The following is an 18,927-nucleotide window of genomic DNA, read 5'->3' on the forward strand; positions in this document are numbered from 1 at the left end:
ATACCATCTTACATGATTACGTAATTTCCTTTGCCAAGGTTCTTGCAGACTGGATTTACTTTTTTTTTTTTTTTTGGTGCCAATTTTAAATACAGTTTATTTAAGACATTGCATTTTCCACTTAACAATACAGTGCTTATAGTCAAGTATCATATGGTTTCACTTATTTGTGGAGCATAACAAATGACATGGAGGACATTGGGAGATGGAGAGGAGAAGGAAGTTGAGGGAAATTGGAAGGGGAGGCGAACCATAAGAGACTATGGACTCTGAAAACAACCTGAGGGTTTTGAAGGGGCAGGGATGGGAGGTTGGGGGAACCAGGTGGTGGGTAATAGGGAGGGCACGTATTGCATGGAGCACTGGGTGAATAATAAATGAATAAATAAATAAAAAACAATACAGTGCTTATAAAGTGCAATGTTTATTTCCTTTCCCTGTGCACATATTCTATATTCAAGTATCAAGAATGCCCAGTTTTTTTTGCTATAGCAGCTCAACGTTACAACTGCCATGGAATTTGCTACAAATTTGGGTCCTTTGAATATTGTGTGTGGAACAATGCTCAACCTATTTATTCTCAGGTTGGTTTAGTCAACCTCTTCAATGGTGGGCCCAGAGGAGGCACCACCAGAGGGAGGAGCTCCACCACCAGGGAAGCCTCCAGGCATTCCTCCTGGCTTGCCTCCTGCACTCTGGTACAGCTTGGTGATGATGGGGTTGCAGACTTCTCCAATTCTTTCTGCTGGTGTTCAAATTCTTCCTTCTCTGCAGTCTGGTTCTTATCAAGCCAGTTGATGATTTCATTGCACTTGTCAAGAATCTTCTGTTTGTCTTCATCATTTATCTTGCCCTGAAGTTTTTCATCTTCAATAGTTGCTTTCATGTTGAATGCATAAGACTCAAGTGAATTCTTGGAAGACACCTTGTCCCGCTGTTTCTCATCTTCAGCTTTGTACTTCTCAGCTTCCTGGACCATGCGCTCAATATCTTCCTTGCTCAAGTGGCCCTTGTCATTAGTGATGGTAATCTTGTTCTCTTTTCCTGTGCTCTTATCCACGGCAGAGACATTGAGGATAACATTAGCATCAATATCAAAAGTGACTTCAATCTGAGGGACACCACGAGGGGCAGGTGGTATGCCTGTGAGTTTGAACTTTCCAAGTAGGTTGTTGTCCTTGGTCATGGCACGCTCACCTTCATACACCTGAATAAGCACACCAGGCTGGTTGTCGGAGTACGTAGTGAAGGTCTGTGTCTGTTTGGTAGGAATGGTAGTATTACGCTTGATGAGAACAGTCATGACTCCTCCAGCAGTTTCAATGCCAAGAGAAAGTGGAGTGACATCCAACAGCAGCAAATCTTGAACATTTCCAGATTTGTCTCCAGAAAGGATGGCTGCCTGGACAGCTGCACCATAAGCAACAGCCTCATCAGGATTGATGCTCTTATTCAGTTCTTTTCCATTGAAGAAATCTTGGAGAAGTTTCTGAATCTTGGGGATACGCGTAGAACCACCCACCAGGACAATATCGTGGATCTGAGACTTGTCTAACTTGGCATCCTGAAGGGCTTTCTCTACAGGGTCCAGGGTGCCACGGAACAGGTCAGCATTTAATTCTTCAAACCAGGCACGAGTGATAGAAGTATAGAAGTTGATTCCTTCATACAGAGAATCAATCTCAATACTGGCCTGGGTGCTGGAAGAAAGTGTACGCTTAGCACGTTCACAAGCAGTATGGAGACGAAGAACTGTCCTCTTGTTTTCACTGATATCTTTCTTATGTTTGCACTTAAACTCTGCAATAAAAATTCAGTTGTCAAAGTCTTCTCCACCTAAGTGGGTGTCTCCAGCTGTGGACTTAACCTCAAAGATACCATCTTCAATAGTAAGGATTGACACATCAAAAGTGCCACCTCCTAAGTCAAAGATCAGCACATTCCTTTCAGCTCCAACTTTTTTGTCTAAGCCATAAGCAATAGCAGCAGCAGTTGGCTCATTGACGATTCGAAGTACATTGAGACCAGCAATAGTTCCATCATCTCTGGTGGCCTGACGCTGAGAATCATTGAAGTACACATGTACTGTGACAACTGCATTGGTAACCGTCTTCCCAAGATAAGCCTCTGTGATTTCCTTCATTTTTCTCAAAACCATGGAAGACACCTCCTCTGGATAAAAGCTTTTTTCTCTCCCTTGTATTCTACTTGGACCTTGGGCCTGCCAGCATCATTCACCACCATGAAAGGCCAGTGCTTCATACCAGACTGGACAACAGCATCATCAAATCTCCGTCCAATCAGGCGTTTGGCATCAAAAACCATGTTGGTGGGGTTCATCGCAACTTGGTTCTTTGCAGCATCACTGATCAATCGTTTCGTGTCCGCGAAGGTGACATAACTTGGGGTGGTCCAGTTTCCCTGATCATTGGCAATTATTTCCACTTTCTCGTGCTGGAAGACACCCATGCAGGAGTAGGTGGTGCCAAGATCAATGCCAACTGCAGGTCCCTTAGACATGGTTGCTTCTGTGTGGGCCTGGCTGGGGTGGAGAACAACACAGAAATACAAAGATCTAGCCCTGCGTTCAATGAGTGGATTTACTTATTTTTTTTTTAGCTTGTTTTTTTAAAATTAATTAATTTATTTTTTCAGCGTAACAGTATTCATTGTTTTTGCACAACACCCAGTGCTCCATGCAATACGTGTCCTCCCTATTACCCACCACCTGGTTCCCCCAACCTCCCACCCCCGCCCCTTCAAAACCTTCAGGTTGTTTTTCAGAGTCCATAGTCTCTAATTGTTCACCTCCCCTTCCAATTTCCCTCAACTTCCTTCTCCTCTCCATCTCCCAATGTCCTCCATGTCATTTGTCATACTCCACAAATAAGTGAAACCATATGATACTTGACTCTCTATTCTTGACTTATTTCACTCAGCATAATCACTTTCCAGTCCCGTCCATGTTGCTACAAAAGTTGGGTATTCATCCTTTCTTTTTTTTTTTTTAAATAAACATATAATGTATTTTTATCCCCAGGGGTGCAGGTCTGTGAATCACCAGGCTTACACACTTCACAGCACTCACCATAGCACATACCCTCCCCAATGTCCATAACCCCCTACCCCTCTCCCAACCCCACCTCCCCCCAGCAACCCCCACTTTGTTTTGTGAGATTAAGAGTCATTTATGGTTTGTCTCCCTCCCAATCCCATCTTATTTCATTTATTCTTCTCCTATCCCTCTAACCCCCATGTTGCATCTCCACGTCCTCACATCAGGGAGATCATATGATAGTTGTCTTTCTCTGATTGACTTATTTCACTAAGCATGATACCCTCTAGTTCCATCCACGTCATCGCAAATGGCAAGATTTCATTTCTTTTGATGGCTGCATAGTATTCCATTGTGTATATATATCACATCTTCTTTATCCATTCATCTGTTGATGGACATCTAGGTTCTTTCCATATTTTAGCTATTATAGACATTGCTGCTATAAACATTCGGGTACACGTGCCCCATCGAATCACTGTTTGTATCCTTAGGGTAAATACCCAGTAGTGCAATTGCTGGGTCATAGGGTAGTTCTATTTTCAACATTTTGAGGAACCTCCATGCTGTTTTCCAGAGTGGTTGCACCAGCTTGCATTCCCACCAACAGTGTAGGAGGGTTTCCCTTTCTCCGCATCCTCGCCAGCATCTCTCATTTCCTGACTTGTTAATTTTAGCCATTCTGACTGTTGTGAGGTGATATCTCATTTTGGTTTTGATTTGTATTTCCCTGATGCTGAGTGATGTGGAGCACTTTTTCATGTGTCTGTTGGCCATCTGAATGTCTTCTTTGCAGAAATGTCTGTTTATGTCTTCTGCCCACTTTGTGATTGGATTGTTTGTTCTTTGGGTGTTGAGTTTGCTAAGTTCCTTATAGATTTTGGACACTAGCCCTTTATCTGATATGTCGTTTGCAAATATCTTCTCCCATTCTGTCAGTTGTCTTTTGGTTTTGTTAACTGTTTCCTTTGCTGTGCAAAAGCTTTTGATCTTGATGAAATCCCAATAGTTCATTTTTGCCCTTGCTTCCCTTGCCTTTGCCGATATTCCTAGGAAGATGTTGCTGCTGAGGTCGAAGAGGTTGCTGCCTGCATTCTCCTCAAGGATTTGGATAGATTCCTTTCTCACATCGAGGTCCTTCATCCATTTGGAGTCTATTTTCATGTGTGGTGTAAGGAAGTGGTCCAATTTCATTTTTCTGTATGTGGCTGTCCAATTTTCCCAACACCATTTGTTGAAGAGGCTGTCTTTTTTCCATTGGACATTCTTTCCAGCTTTGTCAAAGATTAGTTGACCATAGAGTTGAGGGTCTATTTCTGGGCTCTCTATTCTGTTCCATTGATCTATGTGTCTGTTTTTGTGCCAGTACCATGCTGTCTTGATGATGACAGCTTTGTAATAGAGCTTGAAGTCCGGAATTGTGATGCCACCCACTTTGGCTTTCCTTTTCAATATTCCTTTGGCTATTTGAGGTCTTTTCTGGTTCCATATAAATTTGAGGATTATTTGTTCCATTTCTTTGAAAAAATGGATGGTATTTTGATAGGGATTGCATTAAATGTGTATATTGCTTTAGGTGGCATAGACATTTTCACAATATTTGTTCTTCCAATCCAGGAGCATGGAACATTTTTCCATTTCTTTGTGTCTTCCTCAATTTCTTTCAGAGAACTTTATAGTTTTCTGCATATAGATTCTTAGCCTCTTTGGTTAGGCTTATTCCTAGGTATCTTATAGTTTTGGGTGCAATTGTAAATGGGATTGACTCCTTAATTTCTCTTTCTTCTGACTTGTTGTTGGTGTACAGAAATGCAACTGATTTCTGTGCATTGATTTTATATCCTGACACTTTACTGAATTCCTGTACAAGTTCTAGCAGTTTTGGAGTGGAGTCTTTTGGGTTTTCCACATATAGTATCATATCATCTGCGAAGAGTGGTTGTTTGACTTCTTCTTTGCTGATTTAGATGCCTTTAATTTCTTTTGTTGTCTGATTGCTAAGGCTAGGACTTCTAGTACTATGTTGAATAGCAGTGGTGATAATGGACATCCCTGCCGTGTTCTTGACCTTAGCGGAAAAGCTTTCAGTTTTTCTCCATTGAGAATGATATTTGGGGTGGGTTTTTCATAGATGGCTTTGATAATATTGAGGTATGTGCCCTCTATCCCTACACTTTGAAGAGTTTTGATTGGGAAGGGATGCTGTACTTTGTCAAATGCTTTTTCAGAATCTATTGAAAGTATATGGTTCTTGTTCTTTCTTTTATTAATGTGTTCTATCACATTGATTGATTTACGGATGTTGAACCAACCCTGCAGCCCTGGACTAAATCCCACTTGATCCTTTTAATGCACTGTTGAATCCTATTGGCTAGTATTTTGGTGAGAATTTTTGCATCTGTGTTCATCAAGGATATTGGTCTGTAGTTCTCTTTTTTGGTGGGATCCTTGTCTGGTTTTGGGATCAAGGTGATGCTGGCCTCATAAAATGAGTTTGGAAGTTTTCCTTCCATTTCTATTTTTTGGAACAGTTTCAGGAGAATAGGAATTAGTTCTTCTTTACATGTTTGGTAGAATTCCCCTGGGAAGCCGTCTGGCCCTGGGCTTTTGTTTGTTTGGAGGTTTTTGATGACTGTTTCAATCTCCTTACTGGTTATGGGCCTGTTCAGGTTTTCTCTTTCTTCCTGGTTCAGTTGTGGTAGTTTATATGTCTCTAGGAATGCATCCATTTCTTCCAGATTGTCAAATTTGTTGGCATAGAGTTGCTCATAATATGTTCTTATAATTGTCTGTATTTCTTTGGTGTTAGTTGTGATCTCTACTCTTTCATTCATGATTTTATTTATTTGGGTCTTTTCTCTTTTCTTTTGGATAAGTCTGGCCAGGGGTTTATCAATCTTATTGATTCCTTCAAAGAACCAGCTCCTAGTTTCATTGATTTTTTCTATTGTTTTTTTGGTTTCTATTTCATTGATTTCTGCTCTGATCTTTATGATTTCTCTTCTTCTGCTGGGTTTAGGGTTTCTTTCTTGTTCTTTCTCCAGCTTCTTTAGGTGTAGGGTTGTGTACTTGAGACCTTTCTTGTTTCTTGAGAAAGGCTTGTACCGCTATATATTTTCCTCTCAGGACTGCCTTTGCTGTGTCCCATAGATTTTGAACCGTTGTGTTTTCATTATCATTTGTTTCCATGAATTTTTTCAATTCTTCTTTAATTTCCTGGTTGACCCATTCATTCTTTAGAAGGATGCTGTTTAGTCTCCATGTATTTGGGTTCTTTCCAGCTTTCCTCTTGTGATTGAGTTCTAGCTTCACAGCATTGTGATCTGAAAATATGCAGAGAATGATCCTAATCTTTTGATACTGGTTGAGACCTGATTTGTGACCCAGGATGTGATCTATTCTGGAGAATGTTCTATGTGCAGTAGAGAAGAATGTGTATTCTGTTGCTTTGGGATGAAATGTTCTGAATATATCTGTGCATCTGGTCCAGTGTGTCATTTAAGGCCTTTATTTCCTTGTTGATCTTTTGCTTGGATGATCTGTCCATTTCAGTGAGGGGAGTGTTCAAGTCCCCTACTATTACTGTATTATTATTGATGTGTTTCTTTGATTTTGTTATTAATTGGTTGATATAGTTGGCTGCTCCCACGTTAGGGGCATAGATATTTAAAATTGTTAGATCTTCTTGTTGGACAGACCCTTTGAGGATGATATAGTGTCCTTCCTCATCTCTTATTATAGTCTTTGGCTGAAAATCTAATTGATCTGATATAAGGATTGCCACCCCATCTTTCTTCTGATGCCCATTAGCATGGTAAATTGTTTTCCACACCCTCACTTTAAATCTGGAGGTGTCTTCGTGTCTAAAATGAGTTTCTTGTAGGCAACATACTGATGGGTTTTGTTTTTTTATCCATTCTGATACCCTGTGTCTTTTGATTGGGGCATTTAGCCCATTAACATTCAGGGTAACTATTGAGAGATATGAATTTAGTGCCATTATTAGCCTGTAAGGTGACTGTTACTGTATATTGTCTCTGTTTCTTTCTGACCTACTACTTTTAGGCTCTCTCTTTGCTTAGAGGACCCCTTTCAAGATTTCCTGTAGAGCTGGTTTGGTGTTTGCAAATTCTTTCCATCTTTGTTTGTCCTGAAAGCTTTTTATCTCTCCTTCTATTTTCAATGATAGCCTAGCTGGATAGAGTATTCTCGGCTGCATGTTTTTCTCATTTAGTGCTCTGAATGCCAGCTCTTTCTGGCCTGCCAGGTCTCTGTGGATAAGTCTGCTGCCAATCTAATATTTTTACCATTGTATGTTACAGACTTCTTTTCCCGGGGTGCTTTCAGGATTTTCTCTTTGTCACTAAGACTTGTCAATTTTACTATTAGGTGACGGGGTGTGGACCTATTCTTGTTGACTTTGAGGGGGGTTCTCTGCACCTCCTGGATTTTGATGCTTGTTCCCTTTGCCATATTAGGAAAATTCTCTCCAATAGACCTTCTGCTCCCCTCTCTGTTTCTTCTTCTTCTGGAATCCCAATTATTCTAATGTGTTTTGTCTTATGGTGTCACTTATCTCTCGAATTCTCCCCTCATGGCCCAGTAGCTGTTTGTCCGTCTTTTGCTTGGCTTCTTTATTCTCTGTCATTTGGTCTTCTATATCACTAATTCTTTTTCTGCCTCATTTATCCTAGCAGTGAGAGCCTCCATTTTTGATTGCACCTCATTAATAGCTTTTTTGATTTCAACTTGGTTAGATTTTAGTTCTTTAATTTCTCCAGAAAGGGCTTTTATATCTCCAGAGAGGGTTTCTCTAATATCTTCCATGCTTTTTTCGAGCCCAGCTAGAACCTTGAGAATCGTCATTCTGAACTCTAGATCTGACATATTACCAATATCTGTATTGATTAGGTCCCTAGCCTTTGGTACTGCCTCTTGTTCTTTTGTTTGTGGTGATTTTTCCCGCCTTGTCATTTTGTCCATATAAGAGGATATGAAGGATCAAATAAAATACTAAAAGGGTGGCAAAGACCCCAGAAAAATGCGCTGTAACCAAATCAGAAAAGACCCCAAATTGTGGGGGGGGAGAAAGGGAATAAAAAGACATTCAGAAAACAAAAGAAAAAAATTCAAAAAATAAAACAAAGAAAAAATATAAAAAAGAAAAAATATATATTTTAGATAAACTAGTGAATAAAGTTAAAAAAGAAAAGGGTAAAAGTTTTAAAAAATTTAGCAGAAGAAGAAAAAAGAAAGAAAAAAATTGAAAAAAAAATTGAATTAAGTGTAAGACTAAAGAATCATGGGGAGAAAGCCATGAGTTCTGTGCTTTGCTTTCTCCTCCTCTGGAATTCCGCTGCTGTCCTAGGTATTGAACCTGCTTGATAGATGATAGATAGACTTAGATGAACTTAGATGAACTTAGTCCTGGCTGGATATTTTGTTGATCTTCTGGAGGATGGGCCTGTTGTAGTGACTCTCAAGTGTCTTTGCCCGAGGCGGAATTGCACCGCCCTTACCGGGGGCCGAACTAAGTAATCCGCTTGGGTTCGCTTTTGGGAGCTTCTGTTCCCTGAATGCTTTCCGTAGAGTTCCGGAGGATGGGAATGAAAATGGCGGCCACCTAGTCTCTGGCCTGGAGGAGCCGAGAGCCCGGGGCCCCACTCCTCAGTGCACCCTCAGAGGACAACACCCAATCACTCCCATTTCCCCAGCCTCCAGCCGCACTCTGAGCTCACCCAGCCCACGACCAGTTCAAGGTAACCCCGAGCTGAGAGTTCAGTCCTCGGCTCTGTCTCTGTAGCCAGCTTCTCCATTCTAACACCTGAGAGTTCTGCCACACTCCGCCACCCCCAATCCTTCTGTGACCCTGCGGGACCTGGGGCCATGCTGACCCCGCGTGGGCTTCACCCCAGTTCAGCCTCTGGAGCAATGTCCCTCAGCGGAACAGACTTTTAAAAGTCCTGATTTTGTGCTCCATTGTTCCGCCGCTTGCCGGGAGCCGGCCCCTTCCCCCGCGGTCTATTCCCGTCGTTTTAGATTCACTTCTCCGCCAGTCGTACCTTTCAGAAAGTGGTTGATTTTCTGTTTCTAGAATTGCTGTTCTTCTTCTCTTCGATCTCCCGTTGGATTCGTAGGTGTTTGCAATGTTTAGATAAGCTATCGAGCTGATCTCCTGCTACCTGATGTAGTCTCAGCCTGCTACTTCTCCACCATCTTGACTCCGGATTTACTTATTTTTAATTTGAAGAACTTCTTTTAGTATTTCTTGAAAAGTGTATATTATAGTAACAAGTCTTCTCATTTCTCTGTTAACATGGGAATATCTTTATTTTGCCTCTATTTTTGAAAGACTATTTGCTGGGCATAAGATTCTTGGTTGACAGGAATTTTATTCTTTCAAAACTTTGAATTTGTCATCCCACTGCCTTCTGGCCTCCATTTTTTTGGGTGCAATGAGAAGTCATCTGAAAATCATATTGGAGCTCCCTTGTACCTGGGTCATTTTTCTTTTGCTGCTTTCAATCTTATCCCATCATTTTTGGCTTTCAAAATTTTTCCTACAATGTGTCTAGATATAGATCTCTTTGAAGTTATCTCACTTAAAATTCACTGAGCCCCCTTGAATGTACACATTAATGGTATTAAGCTAATTTGAAGCTCTTTAGCTATAATTCCCTTGAATATTTTCCTACTTCATTTTTTTTTCCTGCTCTTATTCTTATACTCCCATATGCCTATATTGGTGTGTTTAAAGACTATCATCTCTGAGTCTGTTCATTATTATTTTCTTCATTCTACTTTCTCTCTGGTCTTCAAATTGCATACTTTCTATTAATGTAAGATCAGGTTTCATAATTCTTTCTTCTTCCAGTTTAAACCTACCATTGAGCCACTCTAATGAATTGTTCTTTTTTTTTAATTAAAAGTTTTCATTTGGTTATTATAATTTCTATCTCTTTATCAACAATCTGTTTGATGTGCCTTCATACCTTCATACCTTTAAGCATTTCTTTTGGTTTTTTGAACATGTTTATATCAGCTAATTTGAACTCTGTTAAATCTGACATGTATGCCCTCTCATAGGCAATTTCTGTTACCTACTTACTTCTTGGTGTACAGGTCATGCAGTCCTGTCTCTTTGTGTGTCTTGTACTTTTTGGTTGTTGAAAACTGGAAATTTTACATAATGTATTGTAGCTACTCTGAATAATCCTCCTTCCCTCCAAGGCTTATATTTGTTTTGATGTTTGTTTGTTTTGTGGTTTGGCTGGCTGTTTTAGTGAAGTCCATTAAACCTTGGTTTTGTACCTTGGAAGGTGAAGCCCTGGGCAAGCAAAGCCACCTTGGTTTTATCTGATCTGTCTTGACTGTGTTTTTCCCTGATTTCTCCATTAAGATATCTGACTCATTTAGCATTACACCAGTTGTTAGGCTCCACTAATTACTCACAGGTTAGTCTATTATTTTTTTATTTTTTTTTTTTTAGATTTTATTCATTTATTTGGCAGAGAGAGATCACAAGTAGGCAGAGAGGCAGGCAGAGAGAGAGAGAGAGAGAGAGGGAGAAGCAGGCTCCCTGCTGAGCAGAGAGCCCGACGTGGGACTCGATCCCAGGACCCTGAGATCATGACCTGAGCCGAAGGCAGCAGCTTAACCCACTGAGCCACCCAGGTGCCCCTAGTCTATTATTTTTGACAGTGTTCTGGAGCATAAATTGTACAGCAGTCTGATCACATTAAATTCAGACTTGGATGATTTTGAGACAAGTCTTTGAGGTTTGTTCTTACCTTAGAAGAGCTATTTTTGTTACTGTGCTTGGTTCATTCTGGTAAACTAGTAGGCCTATGATTATCTTATTGGTCTCAATTAGGAAGAGTTATTATTTTTGAGAACATCCCTAGACTTGAACTCTCCCTCTAGTCTGTTTCAAATAGTCACTTCCTTTGGGAAGAGTTTTGGAGTTCTCTCTTCGTATGTTCTACCTGTCACCATAGGCAAAACTTATTGCCACTACGCTTGGTGACAGTGAGGTTGTAGTCACTGGTCTTCTTGGCTTGCATTCCCAATAATCTCTTAGAGATTCTCTGCCTTACAAGCAAGTGTTGTGAGTGATCAGGAGCTAAGTATTCTTAGCCTGTCATGCCTGTGGTAGAGACTGTCCTATGGACAAAATTTGATTGGGAAAAAGGGGCTCTAATCTCTTGGCCACACTCATTAATTTTGCCTCTTTAACTTAGAGTTGGAGGAGGGGATGAGAAATGCTAGCAGGCTGCCCCTCCTGTGAGATGTGGTAACCCTGACTGAAAATTGAGAAGACTAGTGGTCCTACATTCTTTAACCACATCTGCCTACAGTGGGGCTTCCATCAAGCTAGGCTGTGAATAAGAGAGTGAAGGATTAGATCATGGCTACAATGCCACAGACTTTTAACATTCTTACTGACTTGCAATAAATTTGCTTACATAAATGTTTCTTCATTTGTCTTTAAGACAATATCCAGAAAATTTGCAGAGTTCTGCCTTTATAGTTTTGACCAGTTTGGCTTATTTGGGTGGAGAGCAAATCCAAAGAGCCCCTCACACTTCCATCCCAATAGGAACTTCTTCTTCTTTTTTTTTTTAACCCAATAATTCTTTTTTATTTTAATTTCTTTTCAGCATAACGGTATTCATTGTTTTTGCACCACACCCAGTGCTCCATGCAATACGTGCCCTCCCTATTACCCACCACCTGGTTCCCCCAACCTCCCACCCCCAGCTCCTTCAAAACCCTCAGGTTGTTTTTCAGAGTCCATAGTCTCTCATGGTTCATCTCCCCTTCCAATTTCCCTCAACACCCTTCTGCTCTCCATCTCCCCATGTCCTCTGTGTTATTTCTTATGCTCCACAAATAGGTGAAACCATATGATACTTGACTCTCTCTGCTTGACTTATTTCACTCAGCATAATCACTTCCAGTCCCGTCCATGTTGCTACAAAAGTTGGGTATTCATCCTTTCTGATGGAGGCATAATACTCCATCGTGTATATGGACCACATATTCCTTATCCATTCGTCCATTGAAGGGCATCTTGTTTCTTTCCACAGTTTGGCGACCGTGGCCATTGCTGCAATAAACATTGGGGTACAGATGGCTCTTCTTTTCACTACATCTGTATCTTTGGGGTACATACCCAGCAGTGCAATTGCAGGGTCATAGGGAAGCTCTATTTTTAATTTCTTCAGGAATCTCCACACTGTTCTCCAAAGTGTCTACACCAACTTGCATTCCCACCACCAGTGTAAGAGGGTTCCCCTTTCTCCACATCCTCTCCAACACACGTTGTTTCCTATCTTGCTAATTTTGGCCATTCTAACTGGTGTCAGGTGGTATCTCAATGTTGTTTTAATTTGAATCTCCCTGATGTCTAGTGATGATGAACATTTTTTCATGTGTCTGATAGCCATTTGTATGTCTTCATTGGAGAAGTGTCTGTTCATATCTTCTGCCCATTTTTCGATATGATTATCTGTTTTGTGTGTGTTGAGTTTGAGGAGTTCTTTATAGATCCTGATATCAACCTTTCGTCTGTACTGTCATTTGCAAATATCTTCTCCCATTCCATGGGTTGCCTTTTTGTTTTGTTGACCATTTCCTTTGCTGTGCAGAAGCTTTTGATCTTGATGAAGCCCCAAAAGTTCATTTTCGCTTTTGTTTCCTTTGCCTTTGGAGACATATCTTGAAAGAAGTTGCTGTGGCTGATACCAAAGAGGTTACCGCCTATGTTCTCCTCTAGGTTTTTGATAGATACTTGCCTCACATTGAGGTCTTTTATCCATTTCGAGTTTATCTTTGTGTATGGTGTAAGAGAATGGTCGAGTTTCATTCTTCTACATATCGCTGTCCAGTTTTCCCAGCACCATTTATTGAAGAGTCTCTCTTTTTTCCATTGTATTTTTTTTTCGTGTTTTGTCGAAGATTATTTGACCATAGAGTTGAGGGTCCATATCTGGGCTCTCCACTCCGTTCCACTGGTCTATGTGTCTGTTTTGATGCCAGTACCATGCTGTCTTGGTGATCACAGCTTTGTAGTAAAGCTTGAAATCAGGTATCGTGATGCCGCCAGTTTTGTTTTTGTTTTTCAACATTTCCTTAGCAATTCAGGGTCTCTTCTGATTCCATACAAATTTTAGGATTCTTTGCCCTAGCTCTTTGAAAAATACTGGTGGAATTTGGATTGGAATGGCATTAAAAGTATAGATTGCTTTAGGCAGTATAGACATTTTAACAGTTTATTCTTCCGATCCAAGAGCATGGAATGGTCTTCCTTCTTTTTGTGTCTTCTTCAATTTCTTTCATGACTGTTCTGTAGTTCCTTGAGTACAGATCCTTTACCTCTTTGGTTAGGTTTATTCCCAGGTATCTTATGGTTCTTGGTGCTGTAGTAAATGGAATCAATTCTCTAATTTCCCTTTCTGTATTTTCATTGTTAGTGTATAAGAAAGCCACTGATTTCTGTACATTGACTTTGTATCCTGCCACGTTACTGAATTGCTGTATGAGTTCTAGTAGTTTGGGGGTGGAATCTTTGGGGTTTTCCATACAAAGAATCATGTCATCTGCAAAGAGAGAGTTTGACTTCTTCATTGCCAATTTGGATACCTTTTATTTCTTTGTTGTCTGATTGCCATTGCTAGGACTTCTAATACTATGTTGAACAAGAGTGGTGAGAGTGGGCATCCTTGTCATGTTCCTGATCTCAACGGGAAGACTGCAAGCTTTTTCCCATTGAGGATGATATTTGCTGTGGGTCTTTCATAGATAGATTTTATGGAGTTCAAGAATGTTCCCTCTATCCCTATACTTTGAAGCGTTTTAATCAGGAACGGATGCTGGATTTTGTCAAATACTTTTTCTGCATCAATTGAGAGGACCATGTGGTTCTTCTCTCTTCTCTTATTGATTTATTCTATCACACTGATTGATTTGCGAATGTTGAACCAACCTTGCAACCCAGGGATGAATCCCACCTGGTCATGGTGGATAATCTTTTTAATGTGCTGCTGGATCCTGTTTGCTAGGATCTGGTTGAGAATCTTAGCATCCATATTCATCAGTGGTATTGGTCTGAAATTCTCCTTTTTGGTAGGGTCTTTGCCTGGTTTGGGGATCAGGGTAATGCTGGCTTCATAAAAAGAGTCTGGAAGTTTTCCCTCTGCTTTAATTTTCTGAAACAGCTTCAGGAGAATAGGTGTTATTTCTTCTTTGAAAGTTTGGTAGAATTCCCCAGAGAATCCGGACAGTTTCTGGGCTCTTTTATTTTGGAGGTTTTTGATCACTCCTTCAATCTCGTTACTGGATATCGGTCTATTCAGGTTGTCAATTTCTTCCTGGTTCAATTTTGGAAGTTAATAGTTTTCCAGGAATGCATCCATTTCATCTAGGTTGCTTAACTTGTTGGCATATAACTGTTGATAATAACTTCTGATGATTGTTTCTATTTCCTTGGTGTTAGTTGTGATCTCTCCCTTTTCATTCATAATTTTATTAACTTGAGCTTTCTCTCTTTTCTTTTGGATTAATGTGGCCAATGGCTTATCAATCTTATTGATTCTTTAAAAAAAAGCTTCTAGTTTCATTGATTCATTCTACTGTATCTCTAGTTTCTAACTCCTTGCTCTCTGCTCTAATCTTGATTATTTCTCTTCTTGCGTGTGGAGTTGGCTTAATTTGCTGATGATTCTCCAGTTCTTTAAGGTGTAGAGATAGCTGGTATATTCTGGATTTTTCAATTTTTTTGAGGGAGGCTTGGATAGCTAGTATTTCCCCCTTAGGACTGCCTTTGCTGTATCCCATAGGTTTTGGGCCAAAGTATCTTCATTCTCATTGGTTTCCATGAATTGTTTAAGTTCTTCTTTGATCACTGATTGATCCAAGCATTCTTAAGCAAGGTGGTCTTTAGCTTCCAGGTGTTTGATTTCCTTCCAAGCTTTTTCTTGTGATTGAGCTCCAGTTTCAAAGCATTGTGATCTGAGAATATGCAGGGAATAATCTCAATCTTTTGGTATCGGTTGAGCCCTGATTTATGACCTGGTCTATTCTGGAGAAGGTTCCATGTGCACTTGAGAAGAATGAGTATTCTGTTGTTTTAGGGTGGAAGGTTCTGTATATATCTATGAGGTCCATCTGGTCCAATGTGTCATTCAATGCTCTTGTTTCTTTATTGATTTTCTGCTTGGATGATCTGTCTATTGCTGAGAGAGGCGTGTTAAGATCTCCTACTATTAATGTATTCATATCAATATGACTCTTTATCTTGATTAACAGTTTTCTTATGTAATTGGTTGCTCCCATATCGGGGGCATAAATATTTACAATTATTAGATCTTCTTGGTGGATAGAAAAGAAACTTGGTCCAATAATAAAGTATACTGAACTTGTGTTATAATCTAAATTGAAACGTGAAGTTCGGGAAGTGAAACAAGAAACAGACATAAATTTCAAACTTACAGAAGGTGTTGAGCTTTCTAATCAGACCTGCTGACGCAAATACTTATTACAGATTAACAATAAAAACACCAATTTTCAATTTATATATGTCGAAGACCAGGAAAATGTGTTCTAAAGATCAATTGTTAAATGTCAATTTATTATTTTTATTATTATTTATATAATAAGTTATAATTTATTATATATTTATTATTATTTATATATTTATATAATATATTGTATATCTTTATTATATATATATAAAACAATAAAAGCACTAATTTTCAATTTATATATGTCCAAAAGAGTGACATTATTCCCTGCATATTCTCTGATCACAGTGCTTTGAAACTGGAACTCAATCACAAGGAAAAGTTCAGAAGGAACTCAAACACCTGGAAGCTAAAGACCACCTTGCTTAAGAATGCTTGGATCAACCAGGAGATCAAAGATGAACTTAAACAATTCATGGAAACCAATGAGAATGAAGACACTTCGGTCCAAAACCTATGGGAAAAAGCAAAGGCGGTTCTAAGGGGGAAATACATAGCCATCCAAGCCTCCCTCAAAAACACTGAAAAATGTGTTCTAAAGATCAATTGCTAAATGTCAATTTATTTATTATTATTTATATAATAAATTATAATTTATTATATTATATTTATTATATTATATTAATTTAATAATATATGTGATGTATTATTATTTATTATTATTAAATGTCAATGTAATTATAATATTACATATAGGTAAATATTTTTAAATTCCATTTTTTTTTTGCCTTAAGTTCTTTCTGTGGAGACATACATATAAACACACATACACACAACACAGAATATTGTCCCCAGTGAGAAAAACATACTCTGTTGAATATATGAAACAATGAATTCATTACCATGCTCCAGCATTTTCATGGGCATCCAGAAGAGAATGAAGGAATGGATCAAAGCATTTAAACATTGAAACCAAAACACCTAAAAGAAAGCAAAACAAGAAAGTTATGATAGTACACTGGTCTAAATCTAAAACCATGTGATATTATGAAATTTGCTTATAGTTTAAAACAGTTATAAAGCCAAAATATTTTCCTGAAGATGGAAAAATTCCATTTCTTTTACTTTTAAAAGAAATGACTGGGAATGTATGAGATATTATTTGAAAAGAAAAATGTAAATATATAGAACTCAAATATAGAATATTTGTTTTAAAAAATTATAAAGTCCTAAATTATCTAATGAAAAAGAACCAAAAGTAATTTTTAAAAGAAATAAAAATATTTTTAATACTTAGGTTGTAGTATTTTAAATAATTTCATACCTTATTTCATATGATACACTCTGAACCTTTACATCTCCACCTAGACTATGGTCAAAATAAATTTTAATATACCACATACAATTTTATTAGAAGAAATCTTAATAATGTAAGATCTCTAGAGTCAGACAAGAGTACACCTTGGGGTTAGATGGTTGAATTTATTTTGGTTAAAAATATATCAGTTATTTTTATGCTTGCCAGGAAGACTTACTGATAAAGGACTAAAGAAGAAAAAAATGTGGAAAAACATATTTTGTCCTGTGACATAAATTTCCTGGAGCAAAGCTGTTTTTAGGAAAGAATGTAAGAAACTGGTTTAAAAGCACAGTTAATGCCAAATTGGAAAACCTCAAGACTCGTGGAACATTGGGTAAAATACATAGAAGTTTTTGTCTCAGTACTGGAGAAAAATTATCCTTGGACTTAGCACAACTCCTGTCCTTCCTAATAAATATTAAGATGCAGATCCACAAGGATTAAATTGTTTCCAGAACAAAACTCAAGAATAGTCATGGTAATACCAAATAAAAAGTTTCTGTACAGGGCGCCTGGGTGGCTCAGTGGGTTAAAGCCTCTGCCTTCGGCTCAGGTCATGATCCCAGGCTCCTGGGATCGAGCCCCACATCAGGCTCTCTGTTCCGCGGGGAGCCTGCTTCCTCCTCTCTCTCTGCCTGCCTAGTTGTGATTTCTCTCTGTCAATGAAATAAAATATTAAAAAAAAAGTTTCTGTACACAACAAAGGAAGCTAACAACTAAACAAAAAAGCAACTTACTGAATGGGAGAAGATATTTGCAAATGGTACATCCAGTAAGGGGTAAATATCCAAAATACAAGTAAAAACTTCTACAATTCAACACCAAAAAACCAAATAATGATTAAAAATGGGAAGACATTTTTCTAAAGACAGATGGCCAACTAACACATTAAAAGATGCTCAATATCACTCATCATCATGTAAATGCAAATCAAAATAGCAATATAACTTTATATCTATCAGAATGGCTGAAATAAAAAACCACAAAAAACAAGTGTTGAAGAGGATGTGAAGAAAAAGGAACCCTTGTGCACTGTTGGTGGCAATGCAAAGTGATTCAGCCACTGTAGAAAACAGTATGGAGCTTTCTCAAAAAATTAAACATAGAAATACCATATAATCTAGTAATTCCACTACTGGGTATTTACAAAACAAAAACACTAATTGAAATAGATGTATGCACTCCCGTGTTTACTGGTAATTAAGAGAAAGCTCTTCAAAGGAGCCAGCTGAAAAAAGACACAGTAAAGTCATAAAGATGAAGATAACAGTAATTCCACATTAAAACAATGCAAGAAGACAATAGAAATTACCGTAAGAAATAAACTATCAACCTAGAATTTTATGCCAAGCAAAAATAAGTTTCAAAAGTAAAGGTAAAATGAAGATTTTCTGAGATATATATAAAAGCTGAAAGAGTTCATCATCAGCAGATTTACACTACAAGAAATTTTAAAGGAAGTCCTTCAGGCAGAAAGGAAATGACAACAAATAATAATGTGAATCTACACGAAGGACAGAAGATCACTGGCAATAATAAATATATGGGTAAAGATTTAAGTGTTTCTCTTGCTGGGATGCCTGGGTAGCTCAATTGGTTAAGCATCTGCCTTCGGCTCAGGTCATGATCCCAGGTTTTGGACCAAGTCCCTCATTGGAGAGTCTGATTCTCCCTCTGCCTGCTGCTCCCTTTGCTTGCTCAGTCTCCCTGACAAATAAATAATAAAAATCTTTCAGGGGGAAAAAAAAACCCTAGGTTGTTTCTTTTGCTATTTAAATCACTTTTAAAAATAATTGTTCAAACACAAACATGAATATGGTATGGAGTTTTTAATATATGTAAAAGTAACATGTATGACAATAGACCAAAGGTCAGAAGGAAAGAAATGGCAGTATAGTAATAAGTTTTTTATACTGTGTGTGAATTAGTATATCACTTGAAGACAGACTATATTAGCCTAAAGATGTATGGTATAAAGCCTAAAGCAAATTCTTAAAAAAAAAAAAAAAAAAAAAAAGGAAGAAAGAATTAAAGCTAAAAAGCAAACA

General features: G+C 38.5%; 1 protein-coding gene and 1 pseudogene across 1 annotated transcript in view; both read right to left on the reverse strand.

The window, feature by feature from the left end:
- LOC123925269 (phospholipid-transporting ATPase IB-like) overlaps nucleotides 1-18,927 on the reverse strand; it is a 207,669-nt gene that overhangs the window by 42,825 nt on the left and 145,917 nt on the right. The window contains exon 30 of the mRNA XM_045978516.1: nucleotides 16,422-16,500. Within this exon, the coding sequence (XP_045834472.1) occupies nucleotides 16,422-16,500 (79 nt within the window). The remainder of the gene's footprint in view (nucleotides 1-16,421; nucleotides 16,501-18,927) is intronic.
- LOC123925308 lies at nucleotides 495-2,529 on the reverse strand (annotated as a pseudogene).

Source organism: Meles meles, chromosome 14 (genome assembly GCF_922984935.1).
Source record: "Meles meles chromosome 14, mMelMel3.1 paternal haplotype, whole genome shotgun sequence".
NCBI lineage: Eukaryota > Metazoa > Chordata > Mammalia > Carnivora > Mustelidae > Meles > Meles meles.